Source organism: Orcinus orca, chromosome 5 (assembly GCF_937001465.1).
Source record: "Orcinus orca chromosome 5, mOrcOrc1.1, whole genome shotgun sequence".
NCBI classification, from domain to species: domain Eukaryota; kingdom Metazoa; phylum Chordata; class Mammalia; order Artiodactyla; family Delphinidae; genus Orcinus; species Orcinus orca.
Genome location: NC_064563.1, coordinates 145,490,418 through 145,501,929, shown reverse-complemented (window position 1 = coordinate 145,501,929; position 11,512 = coordinate 145,490,418). Strand labels below are relative to the sequence as shown.

Below are 11,512 nucleotides of genomic sequence, written 5' to 3'. Positions count from 1 at the left end.
CAGCCATAAAAAGGAAAGAAATTGTGCCAGTGGCAGAGACGTAGATAGACCTAGAGACTGTCATACAGAGTGAAGTAAGTCAGAAAGAGAAAAACAAATATCGTATATTAAATGCCTATATGTGGAATCTAGAAAAATGGTACAGGTAGCCTGTCTGCAAAGCAGAAATAGAGACACAGATGGAGAGAACAAACGTATGGATACCAAGGGGGAAGGGGGTGGGTGGGAGGAATTGGGAGATGGGGATTGATACTATGTATAAAACAGATAACTAGTGAGAACCTACTGTATAGCACAGGGAACTCTACTCAGTGCTCTGAGGTGACCTAAATGGGAAGGAAATCCAAAAAAGAGGGGATATATGTATACGTATAGATGATTCACTTTGCTGTACAGCAGAAACTAACACAATATTGTAAAGCAACTGTACTCCAATAAAAAAAAATAATAATAATAAAGAAGATTAAAAACAAATCCTTCCACGGAAGACGCAGAGATGAACCACCAAAGGGAAAAAGGAGCCTTTACTCCTGTTTCCTGTGTGCAGGCTCACAACCAGTTACCGTGGAACATTCCAGAGAGGAATTTGGAAACATAGTTTCTGCTGTCTCCTCATGCAGTAATGGGACCCACCTGGTCTCAGGTTCAGAGTCATGCCTTCCAGAGAATTCCAGGCAGGTGGCTGCCTCTGGGCGATCCAGTAGGTTGATGTGAAGACGGTTTCCCTTGGGCCACAGTATGAGTGACTGGCACCCGTGGGCCCCTCCCCTGCACCCAGACCCTAGACCCCAGCCCCACCTGCTCACAGAAGCTCAGTGCGAGTGCTTGGAGGATTCAAAGCATGGTAGTTTCCTCTGAGGACTGGTTAAAAGCAGCAAACTGCTGGTGTAGAGTGTGATGGACCCCAATCCATTGGGGTCCACCACCACCAGACATGGTGGGTGACAGCGAGTGTCCTTCCTGGGCAAAGCTGCAGTCTGGCTCCTTGGGTTGAAGGGACACGGGGTGGAGGAGAGGGCAACATACTAGGAGCAGGGGCTGTCACCATGTGTGACAGTGGTGAAATGCTACTCTTCCTGGAGACTGAGCTGTCCAGTATCCACTCCAGGCAGTGGATGAATGGGATTGGGCACCGGAGCAGAAGTAAAGGGAGTCTGTTCTCTTCCGTAGGTTTACAAGGTGTTTTAGTTCCTTCCTATTGCACGTTTTGGCCAACTGCATTTTCCTGTAAGCCCATGACGTTCCTCATTTCCCCTCACTTGGCTTCTACACAGAAGTAGTTCAATATTTATATGTTTACCTTCCCTTTGGAAAAACTTACAGCAGTGTGACAAATTCTAAACCCTGGGTGGTTGTTAGTTTATAGTGTGTGACAAAGCCCCTAAATGTGACAGTGGGGTGAGCATGCGTTGGAGACACTGCCGCCGAGGAATGAAACTGGTTCCACCAGTCACACGGGATGGGGACAGCCGTCTCCTACCTGCCACACAGCCATGCTAGGCATCGCACATGCGCACACCTGCACTCACCGTCGAACAGGGAGACGAGGAGCCCTGGGTATCCAGTTATCCAGGTTATTCTGGCAACGGGGCCAGCATGTTGGATTATTCAACCGCATAGATCTGGCTCCAGGTCAGAAAATATTAAGGTGTTTCTTCCAAATAAGAAGAGATCTCTGAGAAAAGCAGAGCCACTCCTCCCAAATCCTTTACAGCCTGGGGGCTGAAGGACGACTTACAGTTTAAAGGATAGATAACTGGCAGGAAGTTGATAGGATCATTCTATTTCCACTTTCTAATATCAGACCTGCCTAGTAAGGGCTGGTTCTCCCCGGCCCCAGCTCGCCTGGGCAACCTGATGAATTCCCCTCCCTGCCAGCCCTGGTCCTGTTCCCCACTAGGGCTGTCAGTCCACCTACCTCCCAATCCCTTCCTCCTTCTCAAAGAAAATCGGGCCCTCGGGTGTAAACTCCTTCACCCTCTACTGCTGTAGACTCGCCCACCCCATAAACAACAAGGTCCTGCTGTAGAGCACAGGGAACTATAGTCAACCTCCTGGGATAAAACGTAATGGGGAAGAATGTGAAAAAGAAGGTATATATGTATAACAGAATCACCCTGTTGTACAGCAGAAATTTAACACAACATTGTAAACCAACTATGCTTCAATAAAATAAATTTAAAAAAAAACAAACCCTCACTCACCTTCATCTGCTGGCCTCCAGTCTCTAAGCCAGAAATACCCTCTCCTGGGAGGGCCCACACTCTAGGGCTTAGGGTACTGAGCTACATGCAGGCCTCAGGGACTTTGCACGCACACACTTCTTCAAATGCCATTACATCCAACCTCCCCCTTTCCAGCCCGGCACCTCACCCTCCTCTTCAATACTTGGTATCCAGGGCAGATTCGTCACAGCATCTGTGGTTCTCTTTGTTCTACTGCTCCCAGGGTTTTCATGAAATAGCTGTCAATAAATGCCATTAGCCTCTGAACCAGATCCAGACCCTAACCTCCATCGGCCCAACTAGTCCGTCTTCTTAGCAATCTCTCCTCTGAGCCAGGTTGGAAGGCTTCTCTTTACCCACTGCCGTGGCAGAGGGAGGGGCTGGGGAGGAGCCAGTGAGGACCCTCTGCTGCAGTGTCGGGGCCAGAATCCTCACTGATGTTACCAACCAGACAGGCAGACCCTGGCTAGGTAAGAGAAGGCTAAGTGCTCAGGTCTAACCAACCCAATTCAAGGTCAAATCCCCTTCATACAGCCGCAGAACTACAAGCAAATCACTATTTTATGATTCAGGCTTTGCATTAGGCCTTGGAGAATCTCAGACTAGTGTTTTGAGGCGTTGCCTAATGACGGGGGCGGACTGCAAGGTGAGGGGCGCAGGGAGCGCGCCACACACATGCGCACACACAAACTTCTTAATGGACATTTTCCTGAGACTCTCCCAGGAGTGATCATGGCAGCTCTTAAAGCGAGGTTCTAGACTTTAGGGTGCGAGTGGTGGATTTCTAGGGGCTTTCCAAGTATGTTAAAACCGGACAACTGTCTTTTGCTGGTGGGCAGATGGCGATCCTAGAAATCACCCTTTCACACGCACAGGCGCGCGCACACACATGCACGCACACGCGTGCACACACGCGCACACAGGCTCACGGAAGCCCCGCCAGCCCGCCCCACTGTAGCCCTGGGGTTGGGCTGACTAATTGGAAAGTCCCGCGCTTTCGCGTCTCCACGCCGGAGACAGGTCCGCGCAGGAGGATGCAGCGCCGGGCGCACACGCGGCCACCGCGCAGCCATGGTCCGGGCGAAGGCGCCGGAGGTGGCAGGCGGCGCGCGCACACGGCCGGCGGGGGCCGAGGCCGCAGCGGGGGCGGGGTCGGCAGGGGAGCTGGGCGCTGGGCCTTTCAAGGGGCGGGCGGGGCGGGCTGCGGGGAGCGGGGAGCGGGGAGCGGCGGGGACGACCTGGGCTCAGGAAAGGCCCAGGCCCCGCCCCGCCCCCGCCCCGCCCCGCAGGCCGCGCCCCTTCCCCCGCCCCGCGGCCCCGCCCCTCCTCCGGCCGCCGCTGGGCCGCGGGCGGGACGCCTGGGGCGGCGCGCTGGAGGAAAGGCGCCCGGCCACGGCCCCGGGAACTACCAGACGCCCGAGTCGGGAACGCGGGACGCCGCGTCCCCATTTGCTAGGGGAGGCGCAGTCCCGGGCCGTGGCCGTCGTGAGGTGGCTGGGCTTTTCCTCCCGCTCACCCCGCCCGCCGGCCTCTCGGCGCCCGGGGCCCGCGTCGCCAGCCGCCTGGATCCGCCCGCCGCGCCCCCTCCCCGCCCCCCGCGAGCCCCGGCCGGCCGCGAGCTGATGTCCTGAGCTCGCCGCCCGCGGGCTGTGCGCCCGGCCAGGGGCTGCCTGGGAAGTTGGGGCGAGGCGCGCCGGGTATGCGCCATCACCATGTCCCGCCTGGACTCGTGGCTCGGTGAGGTCCAGTGGCTGGGCTTGGTGGCGCTCTTCGTCGTGGCCTTGGGCACTGTGGGCCTGTACCTGGCGCAGTGGGCGCTGGCCAGGGCGCGACCCCGCTCCCCGAGGCGGGCGGCGGAGCCCGGCGAGGGCCAGCGCCCCGAGCCGGATGCGCTGCTCGCCTGGATCGTGACGCTGAGCATCTGGAGGAAGCAGTGGCAGGCCGCCTGGGTGGCCGCCCTGAACGACGAGGCCAAACGGAGAGCGGTGAGTTTCCGTGAGGGCCGGTCGTGCTGCGGGGTCGGGCGCGGTGATCTCGGGGCGCGGGTTCAGAGCAGAGCTCTTCTTCCCTGGAGGCTCGCCACAGCCCTTGACTGATTCAAGGGGCAGAGCATCCTTGAAAGTTAGGAGAAAGACCCTGAAGACTGGAGGACCCTTGATGGGGAATCAAGACAAAATGATTCGATTTTATTAACCAGACGTGAGGTGTGCCAGGCCCTAGGCTCCACTGGAGGGACAGACTGGCTGTTGGAGAGACTTTTCGGGGTGCCCCTTCCCCTTCAGGCTCATACTTGCCTTTCCTGGCGTCCCAGGTGGATTCCCGTATTCAGGTGGACACCGAACTGCGTTTGCACCTGAATAACTGTGAACCAAATATGCTTCCACGTACAGAGCTGAATTTCGCCCAGCGTGTTATTTCCAGAAGGTTTGCATTCCTTGGCATTTAAAATTAGTGACCGTTGAGGGCTAGCCACTCGCCAGACATGTACTGGGGGCTTCAGGTACGTCTGTCATCTCTGAATCCTCGCAACTCCTGCGACAGAGGCGTTGTCAACATTTTACAGGTGGGGAAACTGAGGCCTGGAAAGGTTAAGTAATCCGCCCAAGGTCACAGCCTGTGGGTGGCAGAGCTGGGATTTGAACCCACCTATCTCCTACCTCAAAGCTCAGGGGCTTATGACGGAGCTCTGCTACCTCATGCTCCTGTGGTTATGTTTCTTGTCTGGTTAATGACCGGGTGACTTATTTTTGCTTCTAAGACGTCTTGGTTTAATGACAAGCTCCTGGCGTCTGCTATTTCTAGGTGTTCCGTAGGAGGAATGGGGGCCTGGGGGGTTTGGGGTACCTCCCAGTCTTCGCCTGTCCTCATGGCTCCCAGGTGTACCACATTCCGCCACCTGCTTGGGAACTCAGTGGAGAAGGCTGTGGCGCTTTGCTTTGGAAATAGTGAATGCTGTGTGTCTGGACCATCAACCTTCAAAATATTCCACGGTGGGCCCTCTGTGTGGTCTTTGCGCATGACCTTGACTGACTCACATAGCCACGGGTTTAAAAAACAAAATAGCTTTGAGTGTGAATGAGCATAAGTCCAACAAAAGACCGTGTTCTGAACCCTGGGGAAAAAAAAAAAAAATAACCGTAACCTTTGGATGAAAAAAGCCTTCAAGGTCATTTGACTGCCGTCTGCCTCGGTGCCTGGAGTCCGTGCCGCGGCCGCCAGAACCGGACAGCTCTTCGGGGGGGCCACCCCACCTCTTGTGGGAGCCCCTAAAGCCACGTGACCTCACCTATGTGAGCAAACACAGCTTTGTTTCCCCACGAAGCTGCTGTCATTGATCCCTGGTTGACCTGGTGTCCAGGGCCTGCGTTCCGGGGCTGAGTACACTGCAGGCTGGAGTTGTGAGCGGGTGAAAGTCTTGTCCCAGCTGGATGAGACAGGGCGCGTGACGTGGGCCACTGATTCTGCTTCTCAGCCTTTCGTGAGCTGTAACATGCGTGTTGGTGTGGGGCGAATGATCTGTAGGGTCCTGGTCGTCCCCCTGGGACTCCTGAGAGGGTCAGGCAGAGGCACGAGCCTCCCTCCTGTAAGTCTGGGACAGTCCTGCTTAAACCATTCTGCCGTGTTCCCTGACATTTCCTGATTGGCTTAGAAACTATGATTGCCTTCGATATAATGCTTCCAGATTACCCTCTTGCCTGGAGCCCTCAGAGAGAAAGGAGGATATCCCTGCTCTGGAATTTTTCTGCAGCCGGTCGGGTAAGGCTGAGAACTGAAGCAAATACCTGAAGGTTTCGGAGGCAAACCTTTCTCCCTACTCACTTGAATCCGTGTGGGAGGAGAGAGGGCCCTTGGCTCAGGGGGCGGGGAGAGATCTGGCTCCTTTGCACCTTCTCCGTTCTCTGCTATTCGCCATGCACTGCAGAGTCTTAGACACCAGTTTTTCCAGAGCTCCTGCCCGGAAGGGGCAATAATGTACTGGGTTTAAGCTCAAGGCAGCCCTGAGTCTCCTCTGACAGTAGACTGGGTCTGACTGTGGTGTCAGGTGCGTGTGTGTGTGTGTGTGTATGCGCGCGCGCGTGTGTGTGCATGTGTGTGCGTGTGTGTGCGTGCGTGTGTACGTGTGTGTGCGTGTGTGTGATGGGGGGAGGGAATTGCTGGCGTCACTTTGCTCTCCCTGGTGCCTGGAAATGTTGCTCGATTTGAATTCAGATGGAACGTTCTGCAGGCTGATAGGATCTGGGTAACTCCTGCCCTGGCCTTGGCATACCTCTCCCCTGTCCTGGGCCATCCCGACCGCGACACTCATGACAGCGTGGGTGAGCAGTCCCTGGTGTTCCGTTAGCGGCTGTCCTGACCTGGCAGCCAGCCCTGCGGAGTCTCCCTCTGCCCTGCCTCCAACACGATTTCCACTAATCCCCGATTAGGGTTGACCCTCCAAGCCCGCACTCAGCCCGGCGAGCCACAGCTTAGCGTCCCCCTTCTGCCCCGACCCTGTCCTGTTATCTGTCTGCCCTGGCCCGGGAGGAGACCACTTCTCTGCCTATCGCGCTGGGGGATTGGCGGTAACTCAGGCATCTCCAGCGTCTTCCGTGCGAGGTGGGATTCTCTCCTGAATGGAGCGACTCCTCCCATTCTGTTTTACTCCAGCTTGTGTTTTAGGACTGCAAGGAACCCTAAACCCTTCTCGCAGCACCTCTTGCTTCTCCGAAAGGCGAGACTGAGGCCCACGGGCTAGAGAGACTTGCCAGGGTTGACCTAGACCCTGGGCTGGGGGGTTTTCCTGGTCCATCCACATCTGCAGTCATGGTCCCCTGTGGGCAGCAGACTTGACTTTGAGACCCAAATGTTTCCTTTAGTTGCGGTCCAGCAAGCAAGGATAAAAGGGTGCGATTGTTTAATGCATCATCCCTAACAAAGGGGCTCCTATCTCCTAGGAGCTGAGGGTGGGTCAGTAGCTTGTGGAGTCTCCTTTGGCCCCGGATGACCAGGGACTGTGGCACTGCAGGTTCCCTGTGTCAGAGGGCCCCTGGGATTGTAACCCTCACTCTGAGTAATTAGAATGGTGAATTGGAGAGACAGGTGAGGAAACCATGGCTGCTCTGCCAGCTGGTCGGGCTGATGCCAGGTGTTTGGGGAACACTGGCGAATTGCCTAGAGAGCTTTGAAAAAATACACATGCCTGCTCCCTCCCCCGCTTCAGACTCAGGAAGTTGTTGGGGGCGCAGGGAGCTTCCTATATTGTTCACAAGTTCCCTGAGCTAGCCCCTCACTAGTGAGAAGCTGCTGGGTACACACAGTGTCCGTAAGCCAGCCACCAGTCAGTCAGTCAGGTCCCCCTCACCCCACGTCTCTCCACTCTGCCATCGCAAACACCTAATTCCAGCTGATCTGATGGCGGTTCGGTCCCAGAGAACAGAAAGTTCCCGGAACTGGCTCAGTCACCAGACTGGGAACTAATGCTGTATTATTTAAAGGCAACAGCTGAGGTTTTCCCTTTGGTTCCCCTGCATTTATTTACATGAACATTTACAAAGTGGTTTGGGGCGACAGTCACCCCAGCAGTGGTCCACACCTGGTGGCTCCAGTGTTGCCGTTTCCACAGCAGGTCACCAGCTATGGAAGCCAGTGTGCCCATGGTCCCCTGCCCCCTCCCGGTGGGCTGGACAGCACCTTCCTCCCAAGGCTGCTGCTGTTGGGACCACGTGCGGGGAACAGCATTCTGAGAGTGAGGGCCACGTTCTGGACTTGTCCAGCAGGCCCAGGCCCCGGGTGGGGAGGGTTAACAGAGCTGTTTGTCTCTTTAGTCTTTTGCCCCAGGATTTTTTTCAGAGGAATGTTCTAAATGCAAATGACTGAGACTGTAGGACAATTTGTGGTCTTTGTGGGAAGAAAAAAAAAAAATGTCCTGTGAACTTAGAACATGTTATTAATAGCTCTGACTCGTATAGGAGGTGTGGCAACTTGAAAAGTAAACAAAGTGACAAGACTTGGGAGTTTCCTTATTCTATAATGAGCTTCCTTCGTGCGCTGCTCCCAAAAATTCAAGCTCCTTGACCACCCACGGTCACTGGCCACAGTCTAAGTCAGCTGGTAAGAATGGGAAGGCACTCTCTGCCTGACCCCCAAACCGGTCTCCTTTCCATTGCTCAAACATTCAGTGTTCTCTCCTCTGTGGGATCTTCCCACAAGGCATTTATTGTGTCTCCAACATTATTTAACCTTTCTCCTTATTTAACTCCTGTCAGTATTTCAGGTCTCAGCACAGGGGTCCCTGACCTTCTGCTGCCCCACCCTCTCCCCAGCAGGACCCTGTGGTCACTGGTGCCCTCATCAGCTCCCGGGATTGTGAGGGAGGCCAGAGCCCTGTCCGTCCAGGCACAGCGCACCCGGTGCCCAGCGCACGGCTGGCTTGGGCCAGGTGGCGATTGGAGCATGAATAACAGGCCCTGTTAGAAACTTGTCGCTGGAAGGGGACAAACGGTGGAGATGCGCATCACCCCGTCTGGACACAGGCCTCCCCTGCTTGGGAGCTGGCCAGGCCTGGGCCGAACAAGCTGTTTAATGTGCTTTGTTTTTCACTTCTAAAGAATCAACATTAAAGGAGGCTCACTGATGACTTTGCAAACTGTCAATAGAAACGAGGAGTAGATGCCAGTTCAGGTTGTTCTTTGCATTCACCCATTCTCTCAGCAAGACGGGAATTCAGGGGAAGGAAGAGTGGGTGTAGTGTTAGTGTCAACTAAAATGCAGCATCCACTCCTGTCAGCCCCTAGTGGGTTGCTGAGGAGGGAAGGGACCTCTTGAGCCACTCGGAAGAGCTGTGTGGCCACTGCTTAGGCTGGAAGGCAGCTCTGGGGCTGTGTGACCTTGGGCAAGCCCTGACCTCTCTGTGCTTCATCCGTGGAAGAGGATAAGTTTGGGTTCAGTCTGGAAAGCAGCATCCACTCCAGATGCGATGAGATCTGTGTGAGGCCTTTAGTCAATAGAGTCAACAAAGATGGGCTGCTTTCTTGTAACATCTTCCTTAAAAAAAAAAAGCTTTAAATTTTTTACTGCTTTTAGATTTAGAGAGAAGTTTCAAAAATAATTCAGTTTCCATACTTTCCTCAGCCAGCCTTACATAACCATAGCACAAGAGCAGAACCAAGAAATTAACATTGGTACGATGTCACTATAATATAGTATAATGATACTAACACTGTAAAAATATGAGAAATTAACATTGGTATAATGTTACTATGTTTCATAGTACAATCATATTATCATTGTAACCTATAAGAAATTAATATTGGCACAATGTTACTATATTTTATAATGAAATGATATTAACATTGTAACAGTACAAGAAATTAACAGAAGTTTTTAACTAAACTGAAGACGCTACTTTTTTTTTCTTTTTTAACATCTTTGTTGGAATATAATTGCTTTACAATGTTGTGTTAGTTTCTGCTGTATAACAAAGTGAATCAGCTATATGTACACATATATCCCCATATCCCCTCCCTCTTGCATCTCCCTCCCACCCTCTCTATCCCACCCCTTTAGGTGGTCACAAAGCACCGAGCTGATCTCCCTGTGCGATGCAGCTGCTTCCCAATAGCTATGTATTTTACATTTGGTAGTGTATATATGTCCATGCCTCTCTCTCACTTCGTCCCAGCTTACCCTTCCCCCTCCCCATGTCCTCAAGTCCATTCTCTACTTCTGTGTCTTTATTCCTGTCCTGCCCCTAGGTTCATCAGAACCTTTTTTTTTTTTTTTAGATTCCATATATATGTGTTAGCATATGGTATTTGCTTTTCTCTTTCTGACTTAACTTCACTCTGTTTGACACACTCTAGGTCCATCCACCTCACTACAAATAACTCAATTTCCTTTCTTTTTATGGCTGAGTAACATTCCATTGTATATATGTGCCACATCTTCTTTCTCCATTCGTCTGTCGACGGATACTTAGGTTGCTTCCATGTCCTGGCCATTGTAAATAGTGCTGCAATGAACATTGTGGTACATGACTCTTTTTGAATTATGGTTTTCTCTGGGTGTAGGCCGAGTAGTGCGATTGCTGGGTCATATGGTAGTTCTATTTTTAGTTTTTTAAGGACCTTCATACTGTTCTCCATAGTGGCTGTATCAATTTACATTCCCACCAACAGTGCAAGAGGGTTCTCCTTTCTCCACACCCTCTCCAGCATTTATTTGTAGATTTTTTGATGATGGCCATTCTGACAGGTATGGGATGATATCTCATTGTAGTTTTGATTTGCATTTCTCTAATGATTAGTGATGTTTCATGTGTTTGTTGGCAGTCTGTATATCTTCTTTGGAGAAATATCTGTTCAGGTCTTCTGCCCATTTTTGGATTGGGTTGTCTGTTTTCTTGATATTGAGCTGCATGAGCTGCTTGTAAATTTTGGAGATTAATCCTTTGTCAGTTGTTTGGTTGGAAATATTTTCTCCCATTCTGAGGGTTGTCTTTTCATCTTGTTTATGGTTTCCTTTGCTGTGCAAAAGCTTTTAAGTTTCATTAGGTCCTATTTGTTTATTTTTGTTTTTATTTCCATTTCTCTAGGAGGTGGGTCAAAAAGAATCTTGCTGTGATTTATGTCAAAGATTGTTCTTCCTATGTTTTCCTCTAAGAGTTGTATAGTGTCTGGCCTTACATTTAGGTCTTTAGTCCATTTTGAGTTTATTTATGTGTATGGTGTTAGGCAGTGTTCTAATTTCATTCTTTTACATGTAGCTGTCCAGTTTTCCCAGCACCACTTATTGATGAGGCTGTCTTTTCTCCATTGTATATTCTTGCCTCCTTTATCAAAAATAAGGTGACCATAGGTCTTCCCTGGTGGCGCAGTGGTTGAGAGTCCACCTGCCAATGCAGGGGGCATGGGTTCGTGCCCCGGTCCGGGAAGATCCCACATGCCGTGGAGTGGCTGGGCCCGTGAGCCATGGCCGCTGAGCCTGCGCGTCCAGAGCCTGTGCTCCGCAACGGGAGAGGCCACAACAATGAGAGGCCCGCGTACTGCAAAAAAAAAAAAAAAGGTGACCGTATGTGCGTGGGTTTATCTCTGGGCTTTCTATCCTGTTCCATTGATCTATATTTCTGTTTTTGTGCTAGTACCATACTGTCTTGATTACTGTAGCTTTGTAGTATGGTCTGAAGTCAGGGAGCCTGATTCCTCCAGCTCCGTTTTTCTTTCTCAAGATTGCTTTGGCTATTCGGGGTCTTTTATGTTTCCGTACAAATTGTGACATTTTTTGCTCTAGTTCTGTGAAAAATGCCATTG

The 11,512-nt window shown here is 52.0% G+C and overlaps 1 protein-coding gene across 4 annotated transcripts in view; it reads left to right on the top strand.

Annotated features, from left to right (window-relative positions):
* Positions 1-3,937: 3,937 nt before the first annotated feature.
* The window catches only part of C2CD2 (C2 calcium dependent domain containing 2), a 63,332-nt gene continuing 55,757 nt past the window's right edge, over positions 3,938-11,512 (top strand). For all 4 annotated transcript variants that reach the window (XM_049710292.1, XM_033418358.2, XM_004264579.3 and 1 more), the window contains exon 1: positions 3,938-4,210. In XM_049710292.1, coding sequence (XP_049566249.1) covers positions 3,938-4,210 — 273 coding nt within the window. The remainder of the gene's footprint in view (positions 4,211-11,512) is intronic.